Raw genomic sequence first — 16,529 nt, 5'->3', positions numbered from 1 at the left:
ACAAAAAAAATGTGGCAAAAGAAAAACCTATCTTGAAAACATCTTTAATGCACACACACATTGTGTGGGTGTGTGTGTGTGTGTGTGTATGCTATGTTTGTGAGGATCTTCTCATCACATATAGCAAATTATTGCTATTTATTTTTAGCAAGGTGAAATTGATTTCTTCATAGGACCTGACCTGACATATATCTCCACAACGCTCTAATAATCCTATTCCTACTGCTAACCTTCTGAGCACATTTTGTTCGCTACCAAGATATAAAACATCTTTCTAAATGTCTTTCAAAAAGTCTTACATGCAGCTAATTAACGCTATGCATCTCCTAAGCCTAATTCTAACCCCATTAATGAGAAGATTTTTCCATTTTTATTAACAGGTGTAGTTTTTAATAAGGTAAAAACTGTCAAATATTCCTATTTATGTGGGACATTTGGTTACTACAAAGATATTAAAATCTGTGCAGCCCTACACACAGCATAATGATTTTTATGTGGGTCATACATGTTTATTTTTCATTATTTAGAAATCTATATTATATAGTTTTAATAATATATTACTAGAAATCCACTGCAGCATCTGTGAGAATGTTGAAAGTGCAAACCAAGAACTTCATTGTACAAGGTAGCTTGTGCATTTGAGACACACACTTGATGCCTCAGGAGAGAGATAGTTTAAAGGCCCTTACACTAGGGGAGTTTTCTTCTCTCTAATAGCCCGAGAGTAATACTGCAACTCTCCATCTCCTCCAGTCCCAAAAAAGGACATAAATAAAAGCCAGGCCAGCAGGAGCCTCTGTCAGAAAAGGGAAGTTTAAAGAAGAGAGAGAGAGAAATGGAGAAAGGAAAAAAGTATTGCAAGGCAAAGAATATGTGTTATATTGGGGACACTCTGCTCTCTGTGCAGCACTGACATGAAACTTCAGAATGGGGTGAGTCGTAAAAAAGATGTTGTGGGTATCTGATGAGGAAGTGTATGTGTATGAGTTTGTTTGTTGCTTTCACAAAATTCCAAAGCAAAGGAATGCAAGGGAAATCCAAAAGTTACAATTATTTATTAATTAAAAATTAGCTTTTAGAAGGTCACCGCAGCGTTTTTTTGTTTGTTTTTTTTCTGTTCGTTTGTATTTTCACGAAAACTGTGACCAAAATAAATACGGATTCTCCTGACTTGCTTTAACAGCAGCCTGCTGGTTCAACTTTCTCAGTGTAATTTCCGACTTTAACATTCGTTAACTCTTTGCTTCTGGAGTGTGTGTGAGTGCTTACATGGAAGCCCATTTGTTAATATTTGCTCACATTGTCATAAAAAACAAAAAGCATTCCAAACTCCCACGATAGACAGCTTCACTCTGGGGAGGGCTAGGACCGTGAGAGTGTTTATGTCTGACTTAGAAGAACATTCGTCCTAGTCTATTTCAATAGTTTGACACGTGTAAGTTTTGAGTACAAACTACACTACTGCCAGAATATGTTATGCTTCAGATGCTTGCCTGCTGATGAACCTGTATATGACCCAGTGTGCATGAACTTACATTTTCATAACATGAGAGAAAGGTTTGTTCACTAATAAATTGATTTTGAAAACCTCACAAGCAACCAAGCATAAATGTAATCTAAAGAAGATTCAATTAAGAAGAATTATGCTTCTTCTGCCAACGTTCAATATGTTGTATGCTGGATTTTGTACTCAGTTCTGACTTTATAAAGACGATTAATAATCTTACCAAGAGATTACAGGAAATTACCAGCAAATTCACTGATAGATTTACGTGCATTTCCCTTCAATGGTAAGCTTATTAGATTGGATAGGATGCAAGTGATGAAAGCATTAAATCAACGTCAGCTGACGTGCTTTTGTTGTTTATGCATTGAATAGTTTGAAAGGCTGAAACAGGTGGTATTGTTTAGTTTGTGCCCAGGGCAAAGAACACACATTATGAAGTATGAGGAATGGAGATTGCTCTGGATTGTGCTTGGAATATTGTAAAACCTTGACATAACCTAGTTTTATTTGTAACATTAGTTTTATAGAAATGCATATACAATTTCATTATAAACAACATTTTATTCATTGCAGAAATATGGTGCCTGTAGGAATTTTTTAAATCTACTGTATGTCCAACCATGTGATCATTTAGAAGGGCCTTATTAAATCTAAACATTTATCAGCAAGATCCGAAACCTCGTTCTATTCCTGTCACCATAGCAGATTCTGAACCCACATGCTTTTCATCATCCCGGAGAGAAAACTGTCCAGGAAGACAGCAAAATAGACAATGATGCATATCTCACTCCCTTTAAGAGGATCTTCTGCTTCCCTTGTATTATTATCTGGACTTAACATTTATGATAATAGTGGTCATCTGAGGCTTTTATTCTCCTTTTTTTTGTCTTTTTTCTGAGTCATTAATTCCCATAAGGGGAAATAGCTGCAAAGTCAAGTTCTCATGTTGATCTTTAATTTCCATTTCAGGATGTAAGCTATTCCAAGACCTTGTTTCTAAAAATAACAGTGAAAATGCGATGTGTGAAAGAAAAGAAAAGGCAGACCTGGAAAAAAAGTCACAATTTTAAGATTTATCTTCATTGCTCTCTGTGTGCAGGGTGGATACATATTGTGTTTTTTGTCATTTTTTTCTAAATGTAGTGTTTTGTTTAAAGCAACAGAACAATGAAACCCAGAATGCCTGAAGTTAGTGTGGTTGTAGGATTGAGAGTAAATATTGTCCTAGAACACAATAAGTGCAATGTACTGGTACAGATTAAGGCATCATATTCTTTTTAAAATTAAATAGATAAGAATAATTTAGGATGAAATTTGTCAAAATCAGCATGAAAGAGGAAGAGGGACAATATGCTAAACAAGGGATGTTTAGGGTTGTTTAGAGACAAATGTGCATTTTTTGCACCACTACCACACAGAAGTGTCTGCCACTGTTTGTTTTTATTATAATAATAATTATAACAATAATAACAATAATAAAATATTTACTAACTGAACAATTATACGCTTATTATTAACTAATTAATTTATTAACACTCTATTATAAATATGACTATCCCACTGATTTTTCCTTTTTCTTTCCTTTCCAAATGAACATCCAATGCCAGTAGTTTAGCCCGACACTGCCTGACAAGAAAGAGGTAGAAGTTGGGATTTCAGGGAATTTGGGAACCCACTAGATGCTAGGATCTCAAAATTCTGATCTAAGATGACAGCATTAATAATAAATCAGTAATAGAATCACAGGTCTGCTATGACAGATCCCTTTCAGCCTGAGTGCATTTCCCGCCCGGAATCTGTTCTACATTAATCACCTAATCAGATCCACAACCAAATAATTTAGCCTTCAGACTGAATGTGTGCCAGCAAATGCTCTACAGTTGCAAAGAAATGAGTGGAAGCATGCTTGTGACATTCCATCAGAACAAGAACTATTTTCTGCTTTTTGTCTGAAATAGCTTAAATATTAGTTGTTTATCTTTCAGACTTTTCAGTGGTGTAATTAAGAAATTAACAATTTTAAGTTACCTTTAAACAATACATATGTACTAATGCAGCCGGAGCACTTGTATCCGTCATCCACATGGGAATAGGGAGTGTATTCTTTATATCTAATGTATGGAATATACTGTATTCTATATGTGTTTAAATGTGTTAAATATATTTTGCACTCTTTATATGATTTGGTTGCAGCGTTTGTTTTCAGACTATTGTGTTGCATTTGAACATATTTTTAGCTAGCAGACTTGATTTGCAGTGCCTGCGTATAAGTATTACAGTTTATCTCAGTTGCTATTGAGCGTTTCTCAGATCAGAAATGAAATTCTCAAAATTACCTGTTCAACCTCCTGTATGCCCATCATTTAGTCATTTGTGCTCATCATAAGAACATTTCTTGTTGCTTTGATCAAATTGTGAATGCTTTTGCACATTCATTTAATCGATTGTGTACAATTGTTTGCTGTTTCCTACATTATCAGTTGTTTATGTCATGTTGATCAAAATATATGGAGGTCCGGAACCTTGGTGGAGATCAGTGGCGGAGTGACGGTCTCTGCAGAAATTTGGGGGCCGAGCAATGCCCACGGCGGAGTCCAGAGGCCGAGCGATGCCCACGGTGGGGTTCAGAGGCCGTGCGATGGCCACAGCATAGTTCAGAGGCATGTCCGAGGTACTGTAGTGCCCTCTGCAGGTGTTTGAGGTGTTACATTATTCTAGGAGGAATCTCTAATCACGTTGTCGCCCTTAGCATTTCTAGAGGAGCCTTGGAGCATAAGGACCCTTACAGCAGAATCTTGAAGCCAGACGGTGCTTTCTGCGGAGTCTTGGGACATGTTGTCGTTCTCGGAGGGACCTAGGTCCGCCATGATGGCTTTTGAGGGATCCTGGATTGCACCAGCATCGTCGGAGGGGACTTGAAGCTTGACTGTGCTTTCAGAGGGTCTTGAGAGTGTGATGTAGTCTCCAGGGAAGTTTCAAAGCACGACGGCGCCCTAGGGGGACCTTGAGGTGCAGCTGCACCCTGGAAGGAAATTGGGAGTGCTTCGTCATCTCCAGAGGAACTTAAAGGCGAGATGTCATTGTCAGAAGGACCTGGAGGCGAGGCATTGCCGTCAGAGAGACCTGGAGGCAAGACGTCACTGTCAGAGGGACCTGGAGGCGAGACATCGGCGTCAGAGATACCAGGAGGCGAGACGTCGCCATCAAAGGAACTTAGAGATGTGATGTCATCTTCAGAGGCATTTGGAGATGTGACGTCGCCTTCCGAGGCACTTGAAGGCGTCACTCCATTTTCAGGGGAACTTGGAGGCATGACTAGGAGGCAAGACGTCACCTTTTAAGGAGTTTGGAGGCGAGATTTTGCCTTCTGGGGAACTTGGAGGCGAGACATTGCCTTCAGAGGAGCTCGGGGCGAGGCGTCTCCTTCTGGGGATCTTGGAGGCGAGACGTCGGCTTCTGGGGATACGAGATAGGCAGCGGTACGACGTCCCTTTCGCGGCCAGGCAACGGTATGACTGGTATGGTAGAAAGAGCGTCTCCAGACAGGAGGGAAATGCAGAACGCGATTTTGGCTTGTTCTGTGGGAAATTGGAAAAAAATTCTCTCCACGTACTTTCCGACGCTCCATTGGAATCCGCCCCACTAGGTCATCTTGCCAGAGAAGCGAGCCAGGAATTCCATCATGCTCTTGGAGGGGTGTGGCGCAGCCGTGCTTGTCTGATCCGGCACCAGCGAGGATGATTCGTGAGGAGCGGCAGCGAGCTTCTGGGTAAAACCCGAAGCGGAGTTTGGCTGCCGAACCCTAGTGGCAGGGCGATTCCTCTTTCGGTACTGGTTGGACCTTCTGTCAGGGTACGGACCACGAATCGGAAGCGGGAGTAGCTCTATCATGTTTATGGAGGTAAACAGAGCACAACACAGTGTCAGAGACGCTGACGTACGAACTGTAACGTGGGTTGAGTCTGTAAAGCCGGTATAATCCTCGGAACAGATACAATCCACAGGAAAGGAATATAATCCACGGCACATGAGTAATCCATGGAACCAGCGGCGAATGCTGGCAGTCTCGGGTTAGGTCGGTCACCATAGCCATAAAGTAGGTCCGACACAAGTGAGATGGGAATGGAGGCTTATATGGGGAATCAGTAACGAGAGACCCCTTAATGCAGAGAGCGGCAGAACGAGGCAGCATGACAGCAACGAGAGGGGCATGGCAGGTGGATCTCTGACAATTTGATATAATGGTATCTTGTGAAATTAAATGAAAATGCATAACTATAGCATATAATGGAATTGGAGTTACAGTGGTGTGAAAAAGTGTTTGCTGATTACTTATTTTTTTGCATGTTTGTCACACTTTAATGTTTCAGATCATCAAAATTATTTGAATATTAGTAAAAGATAACACGAGTGAACAGAATGCAGTTTTTAAATGAAGGTTTTTATTACTGACAGAAAACAAAATTCAAAACTACATGGCCCTACGCTCCCTGGTCGTGACGTCACCCCACCAGTGACAGTCTGCCTTACATTTTGACTGATTAGACTCATTATTCAGAGCATGGACAACGCAGTCGCATTCCCAAAGCGTTCCGACACAGCTTGAGTTCCTGAAAGGGAACTTGAATGTCACTAATGAAGGAGAGTGTACGCATCAGATCAACCAACAATCAACTAGTTCTCTAAAACTGGTCAAAGGTGAATATTGTGAACCTTCAAATAGAGTGTATACAGACAGAGCAAAACAAAGAATTATATATTCTGAAAATCGATGAACATCTAAGAAACAAATGAACACTTGTACAGTACAGTAAAAGTGTGAATCCTGTCCGGTCTCTTGCAATCAATATAAATCAAATATACAATCAAATAAATGAATTTGTGCTGCTGAGATTCATAGATGCCATACAAAGGAAATTCAGAAATGCATTTTCAATCATTGTAATCCAAACCATAGTTTATATCAGGAAATACTGAAACTGAAACGCGCCATTATACTGACAACACGACAATTTGATGATTTTAGTTGTGAACAATGACTTTTGAAAGAAGAAATAATTTTGGATTTTGTGAAAAGTACAGGCTTTTGCAAGAAATCCAATGTATTGTGCTGTTTGTACAAATAGTTTTGAGAATGTACAAATGCTCCAAAGAATTCGACAAATGTTTCAAAGCAACTGAGAAAAACTGCAACTACTTAGTTTTACATTTTGTAGTGTTGTAGAATTACATTTGACTTACTTTGATTCTTTTAAACTTTTATTCGGACAATAAATATTGCATGTGCAAAATATTTTTTTTAGCAGCACATTGTTTGTTCAAAACTCCTTCACACAGTACAATGTACTATCATTCCAATAATTCAATTTACAGTTTGCAGATGAAATGCATCTGCAAACTGTAAATTGAATTATTGAAATGATTCTTTCACCGGTATTTTAGAAGATTATTTAGATCACTGTCGAGTTTTTGTGTGTAGAAAATTGTGACTGTGATAAACTGCCTGTGAGCATGTTGATAGTTAAAGAAAGGGATGACCCCCTGCTGGGCTAATAGGTCCTATATCTCCATACTAACACTGATGCCATGAATAACTGGATAGCATGAATAAATACGACTGCTGCATAAATAATTAAATAATTACATGTCTTCTTTCCTATGAGCCATCATCCACTACTGCCACAACTTTACACATCTGGATCTTCATATTTCTACTGGCAAAAGTTCTGTGAGAAAATTCTTGCTTTTGAGCCACACTAGTGGCAGTATGTTAGAGGGTTGTTGGAAGGTGAGCATTAACAGCAGCCTCATTTATTTCATTTACCAGACACGCTTATCCAGAGGGACTTAAAATTATCTCACTTATGCAACTGAGCAGTTGAGGATTAAGGGTTTTGTTCAAGGCCCCAGCAATAACTGCTTGGTGGTGCTGGGAGTTGATCTGATCAGAAGTTCAGTATCTTAACCACTAAGCTACCACTTTTCTCAAGCCTCAAGGCTCTTGTAAAGTAAAATAAGATTTATTGTGTGATACTTTTATTTGGCTTCACCCATTTCTACTCTGACTAGTTTCTGTTATGCTAATTGTGTTCTCAGAGGGTTGCGCTGTGTTGGGTTCCTGACAAACATAATGTATTGTGCAAAGGCTAAATGATTAAATTTTGATCTTGTTAGACAAAATAACTGTTTTTGCTTATCTCTGATTAGTCTCTGAATTTTGTTTTCACAAACTCCTAATGTGATTTGTAATTCAACTTTGTAGCACAACATTGCAGACCTTTATTACTATGGTTGAACAGCTTGTCTCATTAGGGCCATCAGCATTACCTTTGGCCTCTTGGATGCTTCTCTGTCTAATGTCTTTCTTACCCAGTTACTGATTTGTAAGCAGTTCACTAGGCAAAGACGTTGTTGTATCATATTTGTTCAGTTTTTAATGGTGGACTTGATTGTGCTTTACACATAAATATCTCAAAATCTTGTGGCATAGCATTTCATTGATTTTTTTCGGCCAAAAAATTTTTTCACGCTCTTTGCGATGTTTTTATTTTTTTAAGGAATATCTTTGACACATTCTAAGGCCAGAAACATGTATTTTTATATTAAGCCTATGTGGCACTTTAATTGCATGCAGGTGGACTCCATTTAACTATTTCTGTGACTTTTGGTGGCAAGTGAAAGCATCAGAAATAATTTGGGGGTTTCAAAGCAACAGGGGGGAATACTTATGCAAAGTTCTGCAAATAGCTAATTAGTATTTGTGATGGGGACTTGTTAGGGTGTTCCTCTGACAGGCCTATAATTTTGCTCAAATTTAGCTTGAAAATCTGGAATAAATAAGCGAAATCAGTGGGTGGAAGAAATGTTTTTAAAGATATTGAACTTAGGGTGGATTGTGTAAGTAGATACATCCTGTAATATGGCTAATACAAATCTTAATTAAACCTGTTAGCTGTTAATTTAATCAAATGTTAAATGGAATAAGGTAATGTGTGAGGTCAAATGACATAGGCTTATACACTTCTGGGCAAAAATAGAGCTAAGCCCAACATAGAATATATTAAACCTTCAATGGTCTTAACAAGAATTAATTCGTTAGAATATAAGCAAAAATTAATTATACCTGAAATTTGCTGTGCCTCCATTTGCTTGTTTGCTTTTGTTAGAATGAACTGATTCAGGAAAAGATAGAAATAAGAAAATTCATTTAAACAGTCCTATTGTATGCAAAGGTAAAATAAAGATATTTATTAAAATGTTTGTGAAATAAACAATCAGAAATTGTACACATTTCTGGGTGTAAATTTTTAATTTTTTTTTTATCTTCATCGATCATAAATGAAACCAGGATTGATCGAGCAGGAAGAGATTAGTACAGGTAGAGATACAGTATTTGTTCAATTCCTCATTTTTTTCTCATTTTCGGACCAATAATTTGTAAAAACCATTAAAAGCCTAATATTTTGCAGTTTTCTCTCCTTTGGAATGTTCAGTACATACATAACAGTCATACAACATACTGTAAATACAATACAATACATTGTGCATATACTGTACTCTCAGTAGCTATATTATTATAGACTGACTATTAATTGATCTATTGATGGTAAAAGGCCTTGCTTATGGGACCAGCAGCTTATGACCTTCCGATCCAAATTTCTACTGCCTTTTACCACTGAGCTACCACTTTGAGTACATCTAAAGTGTACCACTAGGAACACCTACTATAAAACAACACTTTTATCAAGTACATACTGTATGTACATATATAAGGTTGGGTAATAATTCGGGTCATGTCTGTTTTGCTATTTTTCTAAATGAATGACATAATTTTACAAATATAATATTAGAAAGGGGCTTGCAACATATGAATAGTAATTTTTTTATTTAGTGTCCATTCATCATTAATAAAGCATATTTATATTGTGTGTTTTCACAAAAGTCCAGATGAGCTTTGAGTGAATGCCAACATTTTGATCTGAATTACAGCCGTACACAAATGACTCTGGTTGAGCTGACTGACATGAGTTTTTGTCCACCCTCCAGATTATGACATGTGTTAGTTTTGTTCACATTACTCTGACATATGTGTATTATTGCCAAAATAAAACTTCTGGGTTGCTATCAATACTCATTTTGACTAAAATCAAATGTTCTGCCTGACTTCTAAAATCAGCCAATTATCTTAGGGGATAAGTGGTGAATAAAAAAGGCTTCTGGCTGAAATTGCATTTTAAAATACCTCGTGAATGCACATTAACTCAAAGTCGGATCAGTAATGGGAACCATAAATACATAAAGCATAATTGATCTGCCATTTTGTGTTCAGTGGATGAAAAAAAATGGAGTTCAACCTCAGGTAACTAGCAATACACCCAGTCAGCTGAGGAACTGAAAATAGCTGCAGTTATTACCTTTGGCTGAGAGACGAGTTCCAGACGGACTTCAATTATGATCATGAAGCTGTTTATCCTGAATTACATTTCTTATTATATTTGTGAATGCGGATATAAATCCTGGGGAGGGGGTCACGCAGAGGCTGGCAAGCATCTTTAATAAAAGACGGATTAGATGGATTGTGCATTGTGCTAGATTTGAGAAACAGTAAGTCCATTGTCATAGATAACATCTGTGATGCACGCAATGAATGCGTGCCTGTAACTTATGACTATGTAGCTTTGGTTATGTAACCACAGAAATATATTTCTGTACTTTGCAACAGCTTATGTGTTTTACCTCTGCTCAGGACTACTTTATTAATGTTTTACAGCCTACAAAATCCGTCAACATGTGGCAGCGACGTCACTGGGAGGTAAATAACAAAATATTTTTTACTACAGGTATTGTTAATGAAATGCTATCAAAGTTATGTCAAACATAATCTTAGTGGTCTGCTAACAAGCAAACACAAACTATGTTGCTGACTATATAGGCATCAGTGTTTATTCAGCTGCAGGTCAGTTTATTTATATCAGCAAGTGCTCATAATTAGCAGATTACAAACTTTCACCATAGTTGTAGCAACCCACAACAACGGCACTGTCCTGGTTTCCAAGATTAGCCCAAAGGTAAACAGTGGCGTGAATTAATTCAACTATTCCCCAGTAACACAATCTTTTACATCATAGCAACAATATACTTGTGTATGCACAGTCATCTTATAAGAGGTTTGAATAAATAAACAGATTTTTAACATAAATTATCAATTAAAATGTTTAGTCATTAATTTTTCACATACTACTGGAAAGGGGACTCTTAGACATTTTAAATTAGTCTACTAGTTACAAAAAAACCTGTGTGCATTATGTTCATCTTTTAAACCTGAAAATGTCATCGATATCACTAGTGACTCTTTTCAATAATAATGCAGATCAGTTTGCTCAGTATTTATTTAAATTTTTTTTCTGCGTATGTCTCATTTGAAAAATAGTAAATGTGAAGGGCAAAGTTTCTATTTATGCAAAATTGTCAGGTGTTTATTTTATTACATCTACAAAGAATGCTTTTAGTTTCGTGTAGGAAAGTGAAACATTATGCAAATGACCAAAAATAAACTGGGCTGACAGGAATTACCTAAAAATACATGTCAAACATGGCAGTCAAAGTTTCCAGAACAGCTTTGAAAGATGACTGGAAAACCTACAGTAACATCTAATTTCCTTTTAAACATGCACAAAAAAATCATACCTGAGACTACAGATGCATTTTAAATACAAACACTGTAAATTCTAGCAATTTCAGTGTACTTCAAAAATTAAAGACACTGAATGAGCCACATTTTTGCAAGTTTTTTTGTATTAAACTAACTGTGTAACACTAATGTATAATGTTTGTATTAAATTATTGTGTATAACAGATTCCTTATAAAATATTCCGTCATGCATACAGCAATCAGATCTAAATATGTCCTTGCAATAACGGCCTGCACTAAATTTATGCAGGAAAGGACACAGAGCAAAAACTGTGAGGACATTAAAGAAAATGTAGTGTTTTTCATTTTTTGGCTGCAGGTGTGCAGAGAAATGCAGATCCCCACCACCCCATGATCACATCAAAGCTCATTTGCTCACTGATCATTTGCATTGCGCTTTTTAAGTCCTAATCGGCGATGCAAATGTATTCCAATCAATTTTGCATCAGAGCTTTTCCTGTCAAGCAAAAAAAAAGCAGCAGTGTGTTTGTTATGTATCACCCTTGGAGATGACAAAGTAAAAGTCCCTAAGAGTATACAAAGCCCACCTTTGTACATGGACGCACTCACATACACATGTAGAGTCTAAAAAAAAAATTGTTCCTTGAAATTATTACAGGTTCTTTCTTTATTAACTTCACTTTTTGGTAATGTTAAACACTCTGTTGTAGAATTCTATATCAAATTTAAAGAATTTCCAGAGGGAAAATATATAATAATAAACCTTTCTACATTCGACCTTAAGGGTTCTCAAGTGGAGCAGCTGAAGAACCATTTAGCGATCAAGAAATAGAGTAATTGTGCTTCATTCCTATACTTATTGACTTACCTGCAAATAAGCTCTGTAGTTCCACTTTACATTTAATTAGATTTTGACATAGTGCCAATACATTTCCAACCCTGAAGGGTAGATGGGCTGTTTGGGCTTAGCCATCAGGTGAAAGATAAAAGCTGGTACCAAAAGATTCTGTTATTCCTTTCAATAGAACAGTCACTACCTTCCAACCCTTCCTATTCTAAAGCATTTGAAAATAAACATCCTTGCACTTGATCCACTTCTATGATGGTACTACAAAGGCCCTTCTAAACAGGGTGAGACTTATTGGTCGTTCCTCGCTGGACAGAAATGTGAATACAGGAGCTCCGTATATTCCCAACAAGTCGAACACCATCGCCCCCACCCCCAACCCCGGGTCTAAATTTGTGTTTATTTCAAGCTGGACCTTCTGAAACTCAGCAGGGATGGCTCTGTGCTTTCTCAAGTTCTGAGAGAAAAAGAAAGACAGTTAGAGCAAAGAGAGAAAGGGTGAGAGCGTCGAAGTGTTTGTTACCCCCTCCCACACCATCCCCAACCTCTCTCTTTACTTCTCTACCTCCAAAAATCCACAGCATATCAACCTCACTGGCAAACTGCTTGCTCAGAATACTGCCTTCTGTATAATATTTTTCCTTTAGAAAGCGCAGCTTGTGACTCCTGTGATCGTTTCCAAGGAGACATGATGCTACGGAGAATGAGGTGCCTGCTGGAGGTAACTGTGTCTGAAAAGTATGCTTGATGTTGTGATTTATGCATGCCTTGTTTCAGAACAGTTAACAGTCCATACATTGTAAGTAGTGTACGATAACTGCACAGTTATTTATATGCTTACAAACAATGGGGGGGGGGGGGGGTTTGGGGTGTTTACATTTACATTTACATTTGCGGCATTTACCAGACACCCTTAGCCAGAGCGACGTACAAAAGTGCTTTGAGTCTCTAGCAATAAATTAATCTACACCGGTACGCTTTTAATGACAACCAAACTGTAAAGATCAGATTATTATATTCCAATTGCATGGGAATTCATTGTGTACTTTGAAATAATAATTAAACAATGGTACTGAAAGCCCATTGTGGCCCTGCATGTTTATTGAAGGATTATTTTCGAAAAACGCCTAGAGGGCAGAGGGCCTGCCTGACCAGGGTGTAAGAGCAGCTAGTGTGTGCTTGAGAAACTTCTCAACAGTGTCTGCATGAGTGCGTACTGGATCATAGATCGTTCCAAGTCATTCAAATGCTAATAAGTAAACTTATGCATCTGGTTTGGAAAAGACATCTATTTTAGAAACAGAGTGCTGTGTTATCTTATGGAATATCTATGACTATATTCACTTTTTACAGTGCATTTACTGCATGTAAACCCATTATACATGTACCTTTAATCTTCCTTTCAGCCTAATCGGTATGTAAATAGTTGCTGCAGTAAAATGACCTAATGAATTAATGCTCATAGCTGCACACTAAGTGCAAAAGATTTTTTCCATGTATAGGGACTTCTTCTTTGCTGTTATCTTCTATGCCTCAAGACAGGGTTTACAATAACGTGTTGAAATGTTTAATGTAGTCCACAGGAAATTATACAACAGAATAGAGCGTTGTTTGATTTGTGCCTTAAAGGCAAAGCAGAAAAGTTTAGCTTGAGTGACTGTATCTGGACTGTGTTCCACTGCAGAACAATGACTTTTGTGTGCTTACAACTGTATGCATGCAAATGTATCAAGTGACACCTTAGACGGATGTTGCCTGGATGTTGTGGCCATCGGCTCTGGTGGTGAGAAAGGAGACTGATAGAGGTAGCAGATGGGGAGGAGAAAGAATAAGAGAGAGAATAAAGAGAGAAAGGGAGGGAGGCAAACCCAAAACATGTCCTAACCGGTTTCTCGCATAGTCAGTAGTCAGCAAATGAACCTGTTGTGTGTTATGCATCCTTGCATTTAAAAGTTTACACACCTCAATGAACAATAATCCACCAATCAACTCATGTTACCTAGATGTTCCCTATATTCCCAACGGGACACAATTATCTCACTCCAATCAAGTATACATGGAATCACATTTATGCCCAAGAGTGCACATATGTCTCCAAAGTTTGCCTCCTTCCCTCTGGAGAAAAGACGACACCATCTGCTTGTAAGGTTACACCACTGTAGACAGGCAGGGTAGGCAGCATAGTTCTATTGAACACACTGCAAATATCTTTGATATGGTTCCTCATTTTTTATTTCATACCTATTTATATAATAAGTATTAAGAACAATTTTAGACTTGAATAATACTTTAGGAAAATGGCTGGTGCCTAAATCACTGACTAACTGATGACTGAAACTGAAGTTACTAAAAAAATATCAGTTTAGCAGGCAACCCATTACCAATATTGTACCAAGAGCAGAGGTATAATAAAAAAATGAATGAAACGTTTTAAAATATCAGCTTGATCAAGTATTCATCATATTCAACATATACCATTTGTAACTGTACTACATTGCATTCATTGGGGATAGCAACCCATTATATAGAAATCTATATTGTGATGGTAAATTGTGATCGATTCTGTGTATAAATGTATGAATCTTCACATCTTCACATCTTCACACATGACTATTATATTGTTTACATGCTTTTTTGCACCTTCAACTTTGTTATTAATACTACACTGTTTACATGCTGTCATGTTCTTATATTCACTCCCGGGTATAGTTTTTACAGTTCACAGTACTGTATAACCAAGTATACAGTAGGTTTACTGGTCGGTGCTATCTTGGTATTGTGTCTTGTCTTGTGTTGCCTGTCTCTACTGTTTTTTGTCTGCACTGTTTGCACTAGGTTGCACTCGATGCACTTTATGTAGCTTGTGTTGTGTTGTAGCTTTATGTTGTTGTTTAGTGTAGCACCAGGATCTCGGAGGAACGTTGTCTTGTTTTTACTGTGTACTGTGTACCACTGTGTATAGTAGAAATGACAATAAAAGCCTCTTGACTTGACTTGACTTGATTTTCAGTCAGTGTTGGGTAATTAAATACAGAATTTGCAGTCCATTGTAGCCGACTGTTAGAATTGTATTAATTGTGAGGTATTTTAAAAGATCATTTCGAAATGATGTTAATGCTTTTAATACAGTAAATGGGGATGTAATAAGCTGGAGGGGGGAACAAATGTCCCTACAAGTATAGGCAGCTTTGGGCTTGTAGCTGGTGCGTACCTGGAGACGTTTCCTTTTGAGGAGATTAAGGAGGTACTCATAAGGAAAGGACAATTTTATATATATATATATATATATATATATATATATATATATATATATATATATATATATATATATACACACGTGTGTGTGTGTGTGTGTGTGTGTGTGTGTGTGTGTGTGTGTGAGAGAGAGAGAGAGAGAGAGAGAGAGAGAGAGAGAGAGAGAGAGAGATTGATATGGAGGGAGGCGCGTGCGTGTAGAGGTCAGTCTCCTCGTGTTTAGGAGGCGGCCGATGTCGTCAAGTGCCGGCGGTCGTCCTGCGGGCGTGTTTGAGCCGCGCTGTTCGCTTCAGACCCGTTGTTTTTTCATGCTGGAGTCGCTGAGGCGGAAAGATCGCGTCCATGCTATCTGTTAGTGGCTGATTCGATTTAATTAGAACAAAATCATGGAGGATTTTTCTCCCGAAAGCGAAAGGATGGAGGCTTGGCTCGACGACAACCAGGACTTCGCTCATTCGTACTTCGTGCGAAAAGCGAACCGGTGAGTGAAGCAGCTCCGGGGTGTGTGTCTTCAAACGACAACCCCCCCCCCCCCCTCCCCACCCCCTCTCCAAAAAATACAAATAAAACTAAGCTGTGAAATGTCAGGGTTTTTGTTTGTGAACTTTTTATACTTATATAATTTGCAGTGTTTTTTTACACCACGGTTATTAACATGATAAACTCAGAACTCATCTTGGACAAGTGTGTGTGTGTGTGTGTGTGTGTGTGTGTGTGTGTGTGTGTGTGTGTAACAGTTTGTTTTAGACAACACCTACAAACACACTGCTACAAAAATCCTTAATTATTCCCCTGCTGGCTTTACAAGTCCTAACTGTCAGGAGAAAAGGGTACCAAAGTGCACTTATGGCTGTGGTCATCTTTTTTATTCCTGAGCTTTAATATGTATCTTTAGACCTTCTGGAAATGTCAACATAGTATACAGTATATAGAACTATATGCACTTAGGTGAAAAGATACATACCAATGCTAGAAAATATGTGCACTAACTTATTATTAAATTACATCACTGTCCACAATCATATGTTGAGGTTCGTACAAAAAAAAAGCACCCCAGCACTGCATGTTTTCATGCACGGGTTGTGGTTATGGTTTATTGTGTAGTATTACGGTTGGCAAAGTTGTTTTTATCTCGCGGTAAAAATAAATATGACCGCATCTGATGTTCGCTTATGTCCTGTGTGTGATTTTTTTCCTTTTCATAAAATTATGCTGTAGTTTCATTTACAGAATTGAGCACTTGGACACTGCAATGTTTTCCCCTTTGT

At 37.9% G+C, this 16,529-nt stretch overlaps 1 protein-coding gene across 7 annotated transcripts in view; it reads left to right on the top strand.

Annotated features, from left to right (window-relative positions):
* The first annotated feature begins 755 nt into the window (after window positions 1-755).
* Window positions 756-16,529, top strand: part of pde5ab (phosphodiesterase 5A, cGMP-specific, b) — a 39,082-nt gene continuing 23,308 nt past the window's right edge. Inside the window, exons 1-2 of one of the 7 annotated variants that reach the window (XM_083542164.1) lie at window positions 9,986-10,111; window positions 10,278-10,319. Coding sequence is in view for 4 of the 7 variants with exons in the window: in XM_083542158.1 (XP_083398284.1) it covers window positions 15,648-15,742 (95 nt within the window). In the remaining 3 variants the exon portion in view is untranslated. Of the gene's footprint in view, window positions 933-9,985; window positions 10,112-10,201; window positions 10,320-12,584; window positions 12,728-15,388; window positions 15,743-16,071; window positions 16,092-16,529 lie in introns of those variants that run through there. The other 6 variants (XM_083542161.1, XM_083542160.1, XM_083542162.1 and 3 more) reach the window with 6 other exon arrangements.

Source organism: Silurus aristotelis, assembly GCF_946808225.1.
Source record: "Silurus aristotelis genome assembly, chromosome: 5".
In the NCBI taxonomy this organism is placed as follows: Eukaryota; Metazoa; Chordata; class Actinopteri; order Siluriformes; family Siluridae; genus Silurus; species Silurus aristotelis.
The sequence above is the reverse complement of the archived record's forward strand: the minus strand, read 5'-3'. Positions and strand labels throughout refer to the sequence as shown.